Source organism: Phalacrocorax aristotelis, chromosome 5 (assembly GCF_949628215.1).
Source record: "Phalacrocorax aristotelis chromosome 5, bGulAri2.1, whole genome shotgun sequence".
Classification (NCBI taxonomy): domain Eukaryota; kingdom Metazoa; phylum Chordata; class Aves; order Suliformes; family Phalacrocoracidae; genus Phalacrocorax; species Phalacrocorax aristotelis.
The window spans coordinates 5,444,054-5,462,351 of record NC_134280.1 but is presented as its reverse complement, the minus strand read 5'-3'; the positions used below and the strand labels follow the sequence as shown (position 1 = coordinate 5,462,351).

Sequence of the window (18,298 nt, the reverse complement as noted above, 5' to 3'; positions counted from 1 at the left end):
CAGAGGGTAACTGCTGCTAGAGCTTAAAAATAAAAATGAAAGTGTGAAGTGCATTCGCTTTTATGGAGCTGCAAACAGGGGGCAGAGAAAGGAGGGAAAATGCCGTGGCATCGTTTGTGTACCTCAGTTCAATTAATGTCCTCAGCCATTAGCCAACCTGCAGTGGTATGAAGTGCATCATAAAAGATAGGGTGCACAAATATTTAAGAAAAAAAGAAAGCTCTGGCATCGTGGGGAGCATCTCAATAAGGCCTTGTTGTTATTATCCCACTGCATCTTGCCTGTAGCTGATTTTCTGACTTCCCCTTTCTCAGAAGCTCTTTGACCACAGGCAGGAAATGTGCTACAAGTAGATGAAGAAGTTGGCAGTTGTCCTGTACTGTGAGAGTCTGGACACACAGCTGGTCATTTGGTGGGTGAGGACCTGCGGGTGAAACAGTGGCTATACAGGGAGAGGGTGTATCTGATACATGGACACCTTTACCTGTCTTTGAGAGGACCTTGGCGAAAGAGTAGTTGGGAGATTTGCTATAAATCCACTCCCAAAGCACTCACACTTATTTTTAAGAAGGTTATGTAAAACATAGAAAGTAGCTACCATGAGAAAAGGGGGTGCCAGGTCCCCTATTTTGCTTTCAGTCTCTCAGATTTCCCCTTTGTTGTCATGTTACTGCTCCCTCGGGGAGGGACGGACATATCCCCCCCCTCCTGTCCCTATGTTTGGTAAAAATGGCTTGAAAAGTCATCCTTGTCCTAAGCAAGCATTAACACCAAATATTTGACCAGAGCAGGAAAAAAAAAAGCTCTTATCCATTGCAAAACATTAAGATAAACAACAGCGATAAAGCGTTCCTTATACCAAGAGGCTTCTGAAACACACGTGTATGTGCATTCCACCTGGAAATGCAGGCGAGCGCATCAGAAGTACAGTTGTCTTTTATTAGTAGCAGCTAACTTGGAGAGATACAAGGAAGTTTCATCTATCCAAAATATGTTCTCTTGCTGTTGCAGCTACTGCAGGGTTATCAAAGCTGGGGGGAGTTACTGTTCTTGTTTTTCTTTACTTGGAAATTGCTTGACCCTGATTCCCTTATTGTCCCTTTCTGAGTGTTACTATTTTTCCAGTGGTGGAATATTTCTCCCTAAATGTTACTGCAGACAAATAAATTATTTCTTATTTCTATATTTTTTCCTCTCCTTAGCTAACTCTACTTTAAGAAGCAATGTTAAAGGACAAATACAATGTTTAAACACTCAGAAAGAAATGAAAATAACTGATACAGAGCATGACGAAAAACAATATTAGGAGCAGGTCACAAAACAGGGAAAAATTCGTATGTATTTAAGGAGGCATGCCTACCAGTCCCACTGAAAAGAAAATTAGGAAAAATGCTTCAGACAAGCAAGAAGATTTCAGGGGCTCATTTTGGCCACCCAAAAGGCAGCCAATAATTTAGCAGGAGCTACTAATAATGGCTCCATAAATTAAGATAAACAAACAAAAAAACAACAACAAAACAAAAAAAAACACCCAAACAAACACCCTGGATTATAGTTATAGGGAATTAATTCCTTTAAGGTAAAGCTAAAGGCATTGAGTAATATTCTTTCAGTCCTAACCAGACGACCAAGAATCAGAATCGCACAACCAGAGTGATCTACTGCTACAGATAGGCCAAATATACCTGTTCCTTCAAATCACTTCACAAGCAAAATATAACCCTCGAGGGTCTGGGAGGGAGGAGAACAAGGTAAGTGAGAGCAGGTGTAGGGCATCCTGATCAAGTAGGGTTTAAATGTGGCCTGATGTAAAAGATGAGCTTTTTAGGCAGAGCAGAAGTGTTGATGGGGTGGAGAGAAAATAAAAGTGATAAGAAAGTTGGTGTAGCAAGCTCAGCAGAAAGGAGACCAAAGGTTTTATGCTGCTGTTTACTGAGTTGTTGCTGTTAGGCCTGAGGTGAAACGCATCATGCCGTCATAAGGTGCAGATGGCAAGCTTTAAAAAAACAGCTGTGGGGCTTGCCTTATAAATACAGACAACCTTAGTTTTCCTAAGCATGGCGCACTGAGTGGAGCTCTGTGCTGCAGGTGCAGCGTGGGCTGCTTGGACGCACGATTGTCTTGCTGCTCCTTTTCAGACTGTAGAAACCACAGTGTTTTTCTGCCTTAGGGTCTTCCAGGCCATCTCATCCTGGGTAAGACCTGCCCTTTTCTGTTAAAGAGAATCCTTCTTTGTTTACTGGATCACTTTACCCTCTTGACAGCAAGAGTGCTCTGGGCTAGCAGTGCCGAGGCAAGCTTTCATGACCTGATGAACCAAGTATCCTGGTATCCCATCTGGCATGGGGTGGATGTGCTTCAGGGCACCCTTGGTTAGTTGTTGTTGTCACATGTCTTCAGAAGAAGGCATATGTTTTGTCAAATTAATTTATTACAAGCTTTATTGGTGTTTCTGTGGAAAACCTCACATAGTTTCTTTCAGTCAAGGGACAAGGCTCCCATGACAAGGGCTCAAACGTGCTCTGGTGAGCCTGGGGCTGGCAGTGACGGATGGCAGATGGGTACAACGAATGGTTCGGGTGAAGGATGAGATGAAGTGGTATCAGCATGCTCGTGGATGCATCTGGCAGCCTGTGGCTTAACGTGGTTAAGCACCTCTGAATGAGCTGGGGAAGCTGTAGGTATGAGAAATGCGTTTGCCTGTCTACTCATTAATTCCTTCTGTGCCAAACGTACCCTATACAACCCTCAGTTACAGACATGCAGGGAGCTCATCTTCCCACAAATCTGCAACTCCTGTTTTTTTCCCTTTCTCCTTCTTTAAACTCTGTCAAATGTCACTGCCTTCCTATCGCTCTCCTAACAGCTCCTTTGAGAGGGTGATGGCAGGGCTTCCCTCCGTTGTGTTTTCTGCCTTCTCTCTGCCACATCCACCAGTGCCCCCTGGCATTTTGGTCATCTTATGTGACCTCGCTCCCTTGGACGTTGGTCTCACCGTGGTTTCCAGTGGCTCCTTCTTCTCTTTCTGCCCTTTGGTTACTTTACAACATCACAGTGAAAAAAAAAACATACGGACCATTCGGTTAGTTCTGCAGCCAACAATGGTACCGAGGAGATGCTTTTGCTGATTTTTGAGCCTTGAATTGAAGGGAAAAGGCTTTTGTCTTTGTTTTTTTTTCATTCCATCTGAAGAGTTGAGAAGAATAGCTGGGAAGAAGGGGTCCATGTTCCGAGTCTCATGAAAGTCTACAAACATATGGCCTTTGCCAGCACAGCTGCTTTCCTGCCACCATTGACAATCAAAGGTAAAACTCAAGATGCTTTTTCAAAGGAAAATGCAGTGGGAAAATTTTCATTCTACTGTTCACATAGTTTTAATTTCAAGGGCAAAATGAAAAGTTGCAGCGTATTTCAGCTTGGTTTGACCTAAATGGCCAACCAAACAAGAAGTAAATACCCTTTTGGGGTGAGTTTGACCTTGGATCCCTCTTGCATCAGTAGCTGAAGTGCCTCAACCTCCTGCTTCTCTTTCTTGGCCAAAATGCCTGGTGGTACAAAGTTTTTTGAGCAGCAGTCTAGTTGTCTTGCTGGTGGAGTAAGTTAGTGGGAAGGCCAAAAAGTCATTTGACTGGGCAAACCAGGGTAAGGATACTGCAAAAACTGTTGGATAAAGGTTAGCTTTATTTTAGGTTGATATTAAGTGTATTGTGTCATTGGTTTGTTGGGGTTTTTTCTAGCAAAGAAGATGAAATGTTGCAGTTCAGGAGTGTCAAATATATTGGTGCTTACTGAAAATGGAAATCCAAATAATAAACAAGTGTTACCGCAGGGGTCTGTGCGTGCAGAACAACAGGATGGAGTTGTGTCTCTACATTGTTAGTCCACAGCTCTGACCCCTTTGCCCCTATATCTCCTCACTGTTTGAGTTTGGTTTTTCTGTGTGTGGTTTTTTATAGTTTTTTTTTTTTTTTTCTTCCTTTTTCCCCACCATGAAACTTCAGAGGCTGAATAGAGAAACTACTTTTATTGCTTCCAGATTACTCTGTTCTAGCTTTGTGTAGGAATGGGTGTCATTCAATCTTGAACGGAGGGGATTGGGCTAACAAGTGGCTGGTTTGAGATAATGTGTATAGAGAGTTATCAACACTGTTCTCTAATTTCACCTGTAATTCTTCTCCTATTTTCCACCCTGGCAAATCCATGCTCTATAAATTCCCACCTCTCCCTCTGCCATGTGGCTGTAGACATTGCTGACTTCTCGCTGTTACGCCATCGATCACTAAAGCAAAAGGGTTTGGTTTAAAACCATTTTCATTATAATTGTGTGTGTATTTTTGTGCTTGTATGGGAGAAAGGTGCCTTCTTATTTTAATCAGATCTTTAAATTTTGCCATGGTGACAAAGGGAAAAATAATCTACACCTGGTTTTTGGTTAACTCTTGGAGGTCATGTGGTTGGTGGCTGTGTGGGTCAGAGTCTGGAGAGGCAGGCACGTGACTGTGGCTGTTTTTTCATGCAACACTGAGTATTTGCACAAGAATTTCATCATCCTCTCTCAGGAACGGCTGCCAACCGCAGGGTAACATGGTTTCACTGTGGAGGGGAAAAGATGAGTTTTATATGTAAAATTACTTTTAACACTGAAACACTTCTTGACATGAAGGTCAATATGTGCCTAAATTACTCTAAGTAACTGAGTTTATTATAATTCCTCTCTGTCACATTCCCTTGCTGCAGCTGTGACACTGTGCTGTGTAACTTATTTAATTATATGCTTGTGTCTGTTGTTCGGTGCGCTATGAATATTTACATTTTTCTTTCTTTGCAGTTCTGTAATTTAAACAAATTCACTGAAGTGTATTTAACCTGAAGTAATCTAGAATGTGCGTCGCTCTGGGCTGTGCTCTTTTTAGGGACTTCCTTCTGCAAAATTGTATTCACAAAAGCAATTTTGTTCACGTAAGGATGGGAAGGAGAATCAGACTCTGCTTTTCTGTAGTTGCTTTAAAAACAAACAAAAACTCCAATCCACAGTGCTATTGGTGTGTTCAGCGGGTGTATTTTGACAGAGTGGACCTACACTGCGAATTTGCATGCTTGTACATGTGCACAGCCCCAGTTTTCTTCCCAAAGAGTTCATTTGGACACTAACCTGAAAATGTCAAAGGTCTGTGGGCTGAGCTGCATTTAGCAACCTGGTAAACAGCTATGGGAGGGCAGAAATTGCAGGACATTCCGTTTCCATGATATACTTTTTTTTCCTCTGAGGATATTGGTACTGCTTTTGAAATAGGGATTCACTGTATGCCTGTCAGCACTGTGCTGGGTAGAAAGACTGTGAGTAACATCTTGGAATATTTAGAGAAAATGTTTAAGGGGGGGGAAGGGGGCTTTAACTGTTTTTTTTTTTTTTAAATAAAGACATCGAGATACAATTATGGGCAGAGGGTAGATCTATAAAAATATCGTAAGGGGATCTAAAAATAGGACAAATTATCATTCTTATAATTAAACCTAATGGACCTTCCTGTGTAAGTTTGATAAGATGGCTTGTTAATGGTCACACATTTTTTTTCTATTTAGTCAGTAAATTATGCATAAAGGACAAAACAGAAATAATCACCCAGACATTCGCGTCACTTGTGTCTGACTAATTCTCATCCATTGTCTTTTATCGTTTTAAAATGGGAGATGAGGTAGCGGGGCTGATATCTGTGCTGATAAACTGTGTCATAATGGCTGTTTAAGTTGCATATGCTCTTTTTGACAATGACAGTCATTGGTGAGTTCCTTACATTGAATCAGTGTGGAGTAGAGGCAAATTCTGTGGAAGAGTCAAAAGAGCAAAGAAAGAGTCAAAAAAAGTATGCCGACTTCACGTCATTTATATCTATCAGGTTGAACAGTGTAAGGAATTTTCAAGGAAAGGGAGAAGAACATACTTGAATGCTTTTTCCGGAGTAGGTGGTGGAGGCAAGTTGTTTCTCTCAGAATGGCTGATTATTTTGGCTCTAAGTTGCATGAAGAGAGTCCTGATAAGGAACCATGTTTATCAAGGTGGGAATTACGTTTTGTACTGATGGGTCTGACTTTTAATTTGAAGAGGAAACAGAATATAATTTTCAGTTAAATGAAAATATGTGGATGGAATAAAGGCGTGCTGTTCTTATACAAATGTATTTACATGTAGAAAATAACAAATGATTCATTAATTATTGTAACCTAATTGCATAGGACTCTATTCTGCAGCAATTAGAAAATGCAATAATGCCAGTCAGAATTTAAAAACAAAACAAAACAAACCCAAAAGAAAAACCCCATGCAATTCTGGGATTACCTCTCTATGAAACCTAATTCCCATTCGAAGGACAAAAATACTTTCTTATTCTGGTCTCAGAATTGGATCTCTGGGATTTCATTCCTCAATAGGATTTTGATTGATTTTATTTTAGTAGTTTTTATCTTATTTCATAATGTTTGTATTAAATCAGATACCTCTGAGCACTTAATCATTTCTAGCTTCTAGATCTTTGTATTTAATATTATATTTGCTGTCAAAATTTAATATAAATAAGAATCATAATAAACGAAAATCATTGATCAGATGTAGCAAGCTGCAGCAATGACAAGGAACAAAAAGCCTGATCCAGAAATCTCTATCTGTAATAGAGACACCTATTGACTTCAGTGGGTTTTGGGTCAGGCCTCAAATGGAAACAAAACCCGTCTATGCTTGCCAGACAGGTCAGCGGATGACCTGGAATATGATAGCCATTAATCCACTGTAATAACTGTGTGTCCTGACTGAAAATTTGCGACTAGTAAGACAAATGGGAGGATGCTGCGCTGTGCTCGCATGGTGTAAAGCAGAGAATCTACAGACCAGATGAGAGGGATCTGGCGTATAAAACGAAACTGTTCTTCAAGCACCCTTATATTCCATCTCCTGATCACAAATTGCAAGGGAATCAGCTGGCATTGCCTGTGTGGGCCCCAGGAGATGAACATTGGAGACTCTCAAGCCTTCCTCATAGGCTGTATCCAGGAAAGGATATAGGTAATGGCAATACCAATGCTGCACGGTCCCCCTCCTAGGGACCGAGGGAGCTGAGCATCACTGAACAAATATACTGAACTCAAGTGAGTCACCTCTTTAGAGAGATTGAAAGGCTCCTTCCTTTACTTCAGGAGCTATGTTAATCCAGGCATTACCTGGAGCGGGAAGGAGATTGACTGTGTAGAAAAGACTACACAGACTACTGTGTGGTCCTTTTATCTGGAAGCAGACAGTCAGAGAGACTTGATTTCTAGCCCCTTCTCCAAGGATTGTTTCCATAATCTGCATTAAATACTCATTACTAAAAATAGAGGACTAGATCTTGGTTATGTATGTACTGGACATGCTTTGGTAATGTCTATGGGATCAGGACACCCACGCTAGTGTAGTAAATCAAAGAAATAGGCCTCCGGAAACAAAAAGTAGGTTTAGTTTCCAAGTGCCGATCCCAATATTGCTTGAGAATAAACCCAGATTTACTGATTAAGCCCATGGTTTCTTAAAATTTGTAATTTGGAGAAGAGAAGCTTAAGTTACTTTAGTGTCTTTAGATTATAACGAGGTGCCTATATTAGTGCTGGCTGTAGTGCCTGTGAACCTAGCTTGCTCTTCTAGATGTTTCACAGCATCTATTGGAGGAAATAGAGATGTCGAAACCATCCTTCCTGATGACTGACAAACGAGGTCCAGAAGGTCAATACTCTTCTGGCCTGCAGAAGAGCACACATGTTATTACCAATACCCCAGCAGGGGAGAGGGCAGAGGCAAGGTCTTGGATTTGTTGTTCAGCTGTAGAGGAACTGAGAAGTGGTTCCCTGTGGAATGAGGAGCCTGGTCGCATTCTCTGTGGGGCTTTCAGTGGGGTGGCAACTCATTGGGAGGTGGCTGGTTGGGTGTATTGATTCCAGGCAGCTCAGCCACTGTAGCATCACACCCAACTACTTGTTTAGGTGTAGCCCTCTGCCTCCTAGAAGCCTTGAAAAATGCTCTGAGAACAAAGATGTTCAAACATCTTTTTTTTTTTTTAACCATTTTTGCCATTTTATTTTCCTTTTTACCAGCTAAGGGATGATTAAGATGAATGAGTGGGAATGATAAATTTGGTGACAATGAGGAGGTGTGAACAACCTGTGTGGAGACAGCACAAAAATAGGATATCTCCAATACCTCCCAGGAGAGGGTGAACATTAGCTAAATGAAAACTGCTGTCTTAAAGAGCTCTACTGGCATTATTTTTTTTTAAGTCTACATGCTGGTGGGAGAGGAAAAATTGCTACTGTGTAAGATATCAAGTCTGGAGGGGAAAAAGAAAATGTTCCCATAATAAACTAAATGATAGCAAATTAAACAAGGTAACTAGCATCATGCCGGCCATTTGGCTAGAGTATAAACAGGTTTGGGTTAATTTGCACTAATGAGGCTCTGCTATTTAGGGGTTTATATTTAAATACCAACTGTTGTCCTTCCCATATGTGTCCATGAAGCTCTTCTGGATGGTCTTCAGGGATTGGCACAAAAATTTGATACACCCCGCCCCAGTCTGCATTTATGTATTTGTACCAAAAAGAATAAAGACTAATGTGCCACAAGGGATTTAAATAACAACAACAACAAAATCTATTACTTGGAACGTACTGTCAGGCTGACTCTCAGAACCCCTCTTCCACAAAATCCCGAGCTAGGTTAAGCGATAGTGAATGCAATGCTTAGCTGGCCACAGCCCATATAGTCATCTGTTGTTCTCGCCACAGCTTCTTTCTAGATAAATGTCTGTAATATACTGTTGGCTTTAAGAGAGCTGGTACTTATGGAAGAGATGTACTTCATTTTACTGTAGAGTTTTCTTTCTCAAATGGGAAAAAGCTATATTCTCTGGTGGCTCTATGCTAATCTTGTCCTATTTCTGCCTATCCCCTAGAGTTTTCTGTTGCACAAAAAATCTTGGGGATGTTTAAAAAGGCAGAGAATATTGGGTGGTCTAACTATACAGTTCCCGAAACTGGGGAAACCACTAAGTACCTCAGTGAGCATCTTGACTCCCTTCTGCAACAGAACGCAGCAGGCAGCACTGGTGAAGTTTTGCCCTAAAGTACAGAGTACATGTCATAAATTTTCTTTGCCAATAGATCTGTAAAGCCAAGTGCACAAGTTCTGTCTGAACCACAATGGTGTCTCTGAGCATTACAGTTACAGAACTGTTCTTGTTACAAAGATCAATGAGCTTGTAAATTTTGCAGATACACTTTTGGATATTCTGTTAGAAACTATGGTCTGTCATATTTGCAGCTTGACTTGGGCTTATCTCCTTTCCCAGGACAAACAGAGCTAACCACCAGGGTATTCAGTGTAGCTAGAAGAAAAGCTCTGTTTCCGGCATTGCCTTTGTCTGCCACCTGCATCCTGCCTACCCTGCCCTTGTAGGTGAGCATGGCTGTACACAAACACCCCTTCCTATTTTTAAGAAAGAAAAACTGAAAGAGGCTGAATGTTGCACAGCCTGGAAACAGCTTCAGCGTGGCTGAGCACAGACTGCAGAAACAATAATGCTGCCTCTGGCTTTGAGATCTCAAAGCTGTGAATGACACTTCAGTGTTTGTAACTGCTGTCAGTCTGGTGGGAGAACTTAGAAGCAGTAGATATAGCTTAAAAAGGGAATAGCGTTGTATCTATAGGGAGAAAAAAAGAAGCCTTTGGGGTTACAGCAATATGTTGCCTTGGAAATACTTGAATTGATCAGTTTTACCATTCTATTTAAATACTTCACTTTTTAAAAGCTTTCCATCAAGTAAGTTTGGGTCTTGAATGATGCAGCTTTCGTGGCTGCTTATCAGCCACTTGTGAATATGCATACTGCAGAAGCTAAACTGTGGCATTTTTCATTTTAAGGTGAAATTGAATGACCTGAAAATGGATCCATCTTCTCCTGTGTTACCGGCAACCATTTTAGAGCAAACTGCCTTGCGGCTAGGATGCAGTCCCACAGACGAGAAACTTGCTTTTCACTTAGATGAAGAAGATGAGTTAAAGCATCTTCGTGAATGTTTCTGTATCCCAAAAGTCAAGGATCTGCCTCCAAGTGAGCATTTTAATTACTGGGGGGAGCAGGGGGAAAGGGTGGGGCTTCACATCTTCTGCATATGTTTATCACAAGTCTTTGGAAATCATTGTCACTTATGAGATAATTGAGCAATTGCAGTCATATCTGAGCACAGTATGTCCCTGATGTTGCTAAATCAATCCATCAACTTATTCTAGCACCAGAAGCTTTATGCTCTCATTCCAGTCCTGAATAAAATGCGAGGATACAGTACTTACTTGATGCTTATGCTGTCAGTCAGCTGCTTTGAACAATATAGTGACTGATTGAAAATTATAGGCAGAAACATTTCTGTCTAATGGTTTGAAATGGCAATGTAGCTTACAATAGTTCAGAGCAGTTGCTTCCTTGGCATAATATAGTTTGGTATTATCTGTCTAGTTACAATTATTTTAGTTAATGAAAGAGATGGTACATATGTTAACATTTATGCCTTAATTCTAGTAGTAGAGATTATTTTCTTCCTGAGGCCAAATGGAAGACTGTGCCTTAGAACAAATAATTGATCTGAGCGAATAATTCATAATGAAACCTTTTCTTGGAAGATCTTTCCCACTTTCCTCATGAATTGCCTACAAATAAATTACGACACATGGCTTCAATGTAGCCGTGCAAAATGGTTCTCAAAATTTTTCTGCTTCATACCTGGTCTGTAGGCTGTTTCGAGGAGCCTGTGGCATGCCTGGGCATGGGAGCAGGGGTACCTTCGATTGATTTATTAAGAGAGGATGTGGTGTGCAGGCAGGGAGGCAGAAGGGGCGTGCGGGAGGGCTGGCAAGCTGAGAGAGAAACATTTGCTTATAGTTAGCACTCTTAGTCCAGCAAAAGTACAAAACATTCCCACGGATGTTTTTGTACCCACCACTGTTGCTGTATCTGGCCAAAATCATGCAGGGAAACCTGGTGAGAGCACCCCCCTATGGAGCCAGTGTGGTCCTGGGCTCTTCTCCTGCTTCCCAAGTTCTGTCTGGGTTTATTTTCAGCTCAGATGTCAAATACATGAGGAGCACAAGCTGTCCCTCCTCTGCAGGCCCTGGTCATAGCACACTGGAAGCTGAAGAAATGGTATATTATTTCCTTAGATGGTGAGCATATACAGGCATAGTCATTATCCTCCTTTTCTGCCTTGGCAGAAAGCATCTATTAAAAGTTAAAGGAGAAAATACCATAGAACTTTCTTGCAAAATATTTTCTTTTTAAAATAAATGTAAATACAATTTCCTGCAGGTTCTTTTTTTCTGAAAAGAACAGTGCTGATGGTACATGAGAAATTACAGGTACCTTCACCAAATTATGTTCAGTAAAGATCTGTGATAAGAAATGGTATCAGTTGTCTGAATTCCTGGGCATCTTTTGAAACTATCTTTGTCTTCAGTATCTTTCTGCCTAGAGATGATGAATGTTGGGAATACAGTCTGCTCCTGCCCTTAGGACATGAGGATGATAAATCTTAGTTCTCTACGTACTGGTGGTATTGGCTTATCTTTCCTCACATTTAAATCCTTGGGTTTTGCTATTTATATTATTTACAGCAGAACTGGACACTTTACAAATATTTAAACTAGGTGCTTCCTCCGCACGGAGGAGGTGTTCTCAGCCTGTCTGCCAAGAAGTAACTTTTTTCTTTATTTTCCCACTGGTTGCTTAAGAGTGTTTCCTAAAGCCCATCTGTTTGTTTGGGTATGGCTATTTTGTACTCAAAGCCACTTCAGCTGCCTCTGTGCCACTGCAAATTGTCCCTCCAAAGCTGGAAAGATGCTGGAAGGCAACTCCATGGTCATTGTTCTGCTGCCATTAACCTGGCTGTACTATTGAAATCCGGCTCAACGAGGGCACCTGAACTGCAGCCGAGTCTTTGACTGCAGCATGTGAAATGTCTCTCGAGAATTCAAGAGGTTTGTTTTCAGCGTAGTGTCTCAACAGCTTCAGATTAAAGAATCTTCTGAGAAGCACATAGAGGTTTTGATAGCCCTGTGACAGTTTTTATTACCCTTAAAAGCTACATTTTTGTTTATCAATCTCCATAATATTTAGACCCAAAGACTGTTGATGTGGGTTTTTTTCACCCAGTTACTATAATATTTGGTTCTGAGACTGTGTATATATACGGTGTGGTGAAGATGAGCAGCCTACATAGTAGTACCAGTGGAACAGCACAGAGAAACAATCATTCTTGTGTTACTAAATTGAGGAGTGTTTTCCTCCTCTTTTTCCTCTGTCTCTCTTTTCTGTGCTTCAGTTGTCATCAGGAACAGCTTCCCCGCTGAAAAACAGCAGGGGTAAAAATATATATATTTACATTGCTTGTCTATATGATAGAGACAGATCTCCCATGACATTTATCTGATCACAAAAGCGGATTCTAGATAACATGCTCCTGAAGATAAATGTCATTACAGATATTAGCTGTCAAATATTCTTTATATATTTACATAAAACATTACAAAGAGGTTTTAAAATGAAACCTTACAAGAAGCAGATGAGAACATCTATAGGAGACAATTGTAAGCTTACGTACAAAAAAATATTTAGAAAGGCATTGTAATAGTTTGATTTTGTTATCAACTTATAAACTGTCACAGCTGTTTATTTGTTGTATCAATCAAGTGGAAACCACTGGCAGACTAACTCCCTGGCAAATCTTCGCGCTTTTGTGTGCGAGCATGAGGGACGAGGCTCAGGTGAGCAAATAGGAAAAGATGACAGGGGAAGATTTAGAGAAATATTTGGATCTCCTCGCTCCTCTCCAAGATGACAACAAAGTCTCTTTAATGTTTTTTCAGGCACTTGGGGGAGGTGGGAATGACTGGATTGCAGTCGGGCACCAAATCACCCATCTGATTAAGGCTATGGCTTGTGCTTTGTCATCTTGTAAAGGAATAGAGCAACATTTGGGTTTCTTGGGAATAAAAAGAGGCCCCAGAGTGAAAATGTTAAGCCATATTTCCCTGAAGAGATGGTTAAAGGTAGTGGTTGATCTTATAAATCTGGTTCTTTGTTTGGAGGGCTTGTGAAGGGGGTATAGGAAGGTGTGAAAGAGGTGATCTTTTATCCTTCAACAAGGGATAGGACTCAGATCATGTATAAACAGATTTAGTCCTTCCTTTCTGGTTAATAAAGGCATTGCATTTTCCCTTCTTGTTTGGACTGAGGATTTCTGAAAATAAACTTGCTTTTTCTTTGAGGTTTAAAAGGTGTAGAATTACAGTTTTAATGTAGATGAATGGGTATATTCAGTATGCAAAATAATGTATGTTACTAGATCTGACTAGTTGACAGGAATCTGAGTAGGAGTGAGAATGATTTATAATGTATCTAATTAATCTAATCTAAATTATTGTTCATGTATTTTTTTTATTCAAGCTTCTCTGAGGACAGATTTCAATAATTATCTCCTGTTTGTTTTACACTAGCTGTTATTTCATCAATTGTGCTTATTTCCTATTTGAATATTTCAATACATCTTGCGTGTCAGCCACAGCTCCTCCAGAAATAAATAAGACCAATGCTGTGAGAAGTGAGGACAGCGTAATTTGGGGAAAGACTAGTGCCAGTCTTAGGAAAACAAATAGGTTACTGTGAAGAATAACACAGGAGCCGAGGAATGTTGGAGCACAATGGTGAGCTGGTCAGGAGAAGTGGTGAAATGACAAAGGTGCTGCAAAAACCTAGCTCAGTTTGGGAAGCAGCAGTGGTCCAAACAGAGTCTTTTAATGACGGCAGAGGGGGAAGTAAATGGCTTTTTGTGAAAAGGAAAAGAGTACAGCCCAGTACAGAGTTGATAACATGCCAGAAAAAGAGTATCCAAAGTAACAGGTGTAAAAGTAGAAAAATACGCTTTGTCAAAGTGGTAATGCCATCTCTCTCCAACAGTGACCCAAGAGGCATTTTTATTTGGAAGGGACTGTGGTGCAAGAAAAGCTAACTTGGTTGTACTTCCTTACCTGCTTTAATGCTTGATCGGAGTATAAAGAGTATTAGTGAGTCTGAGCTCCAAATTCTTGAGCAAAGATCCTTCTCTCTATTCCCAGTGGGACAGTATTATTGTGTTTCTTGATAGGAAAAGAACTGTTAATAGAACCAGTTTAGGAGCACGGATAATATATATGCCTCTCTGTTTTCATTCATATTACAATACAGATGAAAACCAGACATAGTATCTGTGAAACAGATTAGGCTGAAATTGCTCTCTGACTTAGGCTTTTTAAAACCTTCTAAAGCTTTAATTAAGAAATTACTCAGGTTGTCTTATACTTCTGAAAAATGTGTTTCTGGTGAAGTTCAATGAAGTTGGTAATTGTTAGTGCATAAGGTAGTAAGACACCTTTTCCAGGCATCTAATCTATTTTTCTACAGCCCTAACATAAAATTTTCACAGAGAGAAATGCAAACTTATTATTAATTTCTAGCATGTATCTTAACATATTCATTCATTTGACCTTTTTTTGAGGTATATTGACTATATTTAACAAAAATACATGTAACATTAACTTTTGGAGTTATTGTAAGTATATGTATAGATGAATGCAAATTGCTTACTACTTCTAGAAGGTCACCATCCGTTGTCCCTCCAAGAATCTCTAACACGAGAAATAATAGAAAAAGGCAATGTTTGGATTGATAGATGATGACATGGCGTAATTAGATTGTTCAGAACCTCACTAGAGCTATTATTTATAAATTTATACTGCCTTGCTTTTCTCCTAATCATTGAAAGGATTTGTCAACATAGATTTCCTCCTCAGATGATGACGACGATGACATGAAGTGCGGCCCACAATATATGCTGACAAGACAAGAACTTTTGAGACTGCCTTAAAATATTCTGTGCAATGACTACATTTTTCTAAGTAACAATTTAATCGTGCGGGGAGAACTTACATGAAAGACACAGATTTACCTAGTCTTAACTTTTATTAAATGCACGATTCAAGTAGTTTCACGACTCAGAGTAGGAATATATTGATTATGAAAGAAAAGTGGATAACCTGGTCTGGAAAATGCTCCCTCTTCACTCACCGTTGGTTACAGACCTGACAAAATTGGTGCCAGTGGCTGCTTCCCACAGAGCCCTGGAGACCTGGGGATTTAATGCTGCTTGAACTCACATTAGGTCCAGAACAGATATAAATGGACTCAGCCAAAAATTGCAGGAGGATGAGGGGAATAACTGCTTGAAAATTGCCCAGCTGTCCTCCTCCTCAGATCCCTTTGCAAGGTCATCTGCATGGTGTCCAGGGAGGAAGGTCAGGATGCGGCACCTCCATTCGTGCACGGGGGACCACGGTGTCCGAGTGAGCCCCAGAATGGGCAGAGCTCTGGGTGGTGGCACACGTGTGTGTGTCTGTGTGTGTTGTCCCTCACACATGTTGTTTCTGTGGTTTCCCTCCGCAGCTGATCTGAGCCTGGTGAATGGAGAGGAGAGCTGTGTATACTTTGCTGGGAATTCTCTCGGGCTCCAGCCAAGAAAAGTTAAAACTTACTTGGATGAAGAACTGGACAAGTGGGCTCGAACGTGAGTACACAGCAGAGTATGTGAGATGCTACCCATGCTTCAGATAAGCACTTAGTTTTATTTTGGGATCTGCCTTGAAAATACTTGAATAGAAGAATAGTGTGTTAAAACCTCTACAACACAGGAGTAAAACATGTTCAGTGTTTCCCAAGCACTATTTAAATCTCCTTTAAAGCTATGAGCAGTAATACAGCCAAAGAGAAACTTCAAGCTGTGATAACCAGTGCTACGTGCGGTGGGTCTGCTTTGGCTTATCTGGAGGACCTGCATGGTTTAACCATCCCCGCCCGATTGTTATGTGTGTTTATACACAAGACACACAAACCTGTTTGGCTACTGCTCCTTGCTGGTGAATGTGATTCAGTTTCAGGCCTTATGATTTTCTAACTAAGATTTTTAACTGCATGTGATTCACACTGCAGGCCTTGCTATGGGCAGTTCCCCTTGAAATAGCACTGAACGCAGGTGGTGCTGCTGCCACCACTGGCAGGATTTTGGCTACTCTTAAACCAGGTCTCTGCCTGACAAGTTCATTTGATTTAGAAAGAAGCATCCTTGTCTTCTCAGGAGCATCTCAGTGAGGAGCTGAAGGAGGTTGCAATGAGCTCTGCTCAATGGAGCTGATGTAAGAGAGACAGGAGGACAAGAGAGGGACACATCTCAGCATTGCAGGAAAAGGGACATTGTCATCATAACAGATGGGAAACTTCTAGATATATAGGGGGAAAAAAAGGCTTCCCCCCCCCGATATATTATACATTGTTTCCATGGAGAGTGTGCTTTGAGATGTCCAGCACCTGCCTGAGCAGCTGGAGCAGGGAGAATAAGGAAAAAGATAAGTTAAATCCAGGTTGCTGAAGGTGGGAATGGAAAATAACATCCAGATGAGTGAGCGAGCTGGAAAAGAGATGAACACTTTTATAGGGTGCAGGATACGAGTGGAACAGATGAGATTTCATGGTGAGAGAGCAGAGAGGGAGGCAGAAGAGGAAAAGCTAATTCTGCTAACTGGGCAGCCTTGTTTTAGTAGAAATGCTGTAGATGGAAGCTTCACAATGTAAATGTGAAAACTCTGTAGCTGCTGTTTCACTTGTTAATATATGAATGCTGTGGGTTAATAAACATGGTTTACTGCTTCCTATTTATTACTTGCATTCTTGTAAGCCAGAAGAAGATTGAGAATGAACGGGAATGAATGTGAACTTTGGGAAGCACTCGTTCCTTCTGGTTATTCATTCAGCACAACACTGCAGTTTCTCCAGTCATTTGAAAAAATTGCAACCCTGTCCATTTCTGTATGATTATCGCACTTTATCAGGGGAACAGCTGAGCTCTTTCGAAAGGTAAAAGTCAGATAGCACTCTTATCTGTTAGATTGATGCACCGGGAGTGCAAACATATTTCAGCTCCTTCGCTGTACCTTTTCATTGGTTCACTTCCATTCTTATGCCTGTCTTTCCTACACTGAAGGATATTTTTTTCTCAATGATTATAAAAATCTGAAAGAAAAGGGTAAACAACATGTTTCTCCAGAAGATCAAAAGTACCTTCAATAGCTGTATCTAAGGGGGGGCAATATGGGTGCACATTATTTCAAGCCATTGGAAGAGAGGGAGCAAATCTAGAAGGCTGTTTGCCAAAAATACTGCCTGGCCCCAAACACCTTGTCCAGAATAAAGCAGAAAGTTAAAAAAAAAACAACAAACTAAACCCAAACCAAACCCAACAAAAACCCACAACAAAAATCCTGCTAGTTGCAGATGTACCTAAGGCAACTGGGAAAGCCAGGATGAGGTAAAGTTAATTTGAACAGAATCAAAGCTTAAAGAATTATAGAATCATAGGGAGGTTTAGGTTGGAAGGGACCTTTAGAGGCCATCCAGTCCAACCCCCCCTGCAGGGAGCAGGGACATCCCCAACTAGATCAGGTTGCTCAGAGCCCCGTCCAGCCTGACCTTGAATGATTCCAGGGATGGGGCATCAGCCACCTCTCTGGGCAACTGGGCCAGCGTTTCACCACCCTCAGTGTAAAAACTCCCTCCTTATATTCAGTCTAAATCTCCCCTCCTTTAGTTTAAAACCATCACCCCTTGTCCTGTCACAACAGGCCTTGCTAAAGAGATTGCCCCCTTCTTTCCTATAGCCCCCCTTTAAGTACTGAAAGGCCGCAATAAGGTCTCCCACAGCCTTCTCTTCTCCAGGCTGAACAACCCCAGCTCTCCCAGCCCGGCCTCACAGCAGAGGGGCTCCGGCCCTCGGAGCATTTTTGTGGCCCCCTCTGGCCCCGATCCAACAGCCCCATGTCCCTCCTGCGCTGAGGGGCCCAGAGCTGGCCGCAGCGCTGCGGGGGGTCTCCCCAGAGCGGGGCAGAGGGGCAGGATCCCCTCCCTCGCCCTGCTGCCCACGCTGCCTTTGGTGCAGCCCAGGACACGGTTGGCTTCAGGGCTGCGAGCGCACGTTGCTGGCTCATGTCCGGCCTTTCGTTCACCAGCACCCCAAGTCCTTCTCCGCAGGGCTGCTCTCAGTCCCTTCATCCCCCAGCCTGTGTTGATACCGGGGGTTGCCCCAACCCAGGCGCGGGGCCTTGCCCTTGGCCTTGTTGAACCTCATGGGGTTCTCAGAGGCCCAC

General features: G+C 41.6%; 1 protein-coding gene across 4 annotated transcripts in view; it reads left to right on the top strand.

Moving 5' to 3' along the window:
- The first annotated feature begins 4,502 nt into the window (after positions 1-4,502).
- The window catches only part of KYNU (kynureninase), a 60,716-nt gene continuing 46,920 nt past the window's right edge, over positions 4,503-18,298 (top strand). The window contains exons 1-4 of one of the 4 annotated variants that reach the window (XM_075092811.1): positions 5,242-5,337; positions 9,372-9,478; positions 9,944-10,133; positions 15,549-15,669. In XM_075092811.1, the coding sequence (XP_074948912.1) occupies positions 9,965-10,133; positions 15,549-15,669 (290 nt within the window). In that variant the 5' untranslated portion in view covers positions 5,242-5,337; positions 9,372-9,478; positions 9,944-9,964. Of the gene's footprint in view, positions 4,580-5,148; positions 5,168-5,209; positions 5,338-9,371; positions 9,479-9,943; positions 10,134-15,548; positions 15,670-18,298 lie in introns of those variants that run through there. The other 3 variants (XM_075092812.1, XM_075092810.1, XM_075092809.1) reach the window with 3 other exon arrangements.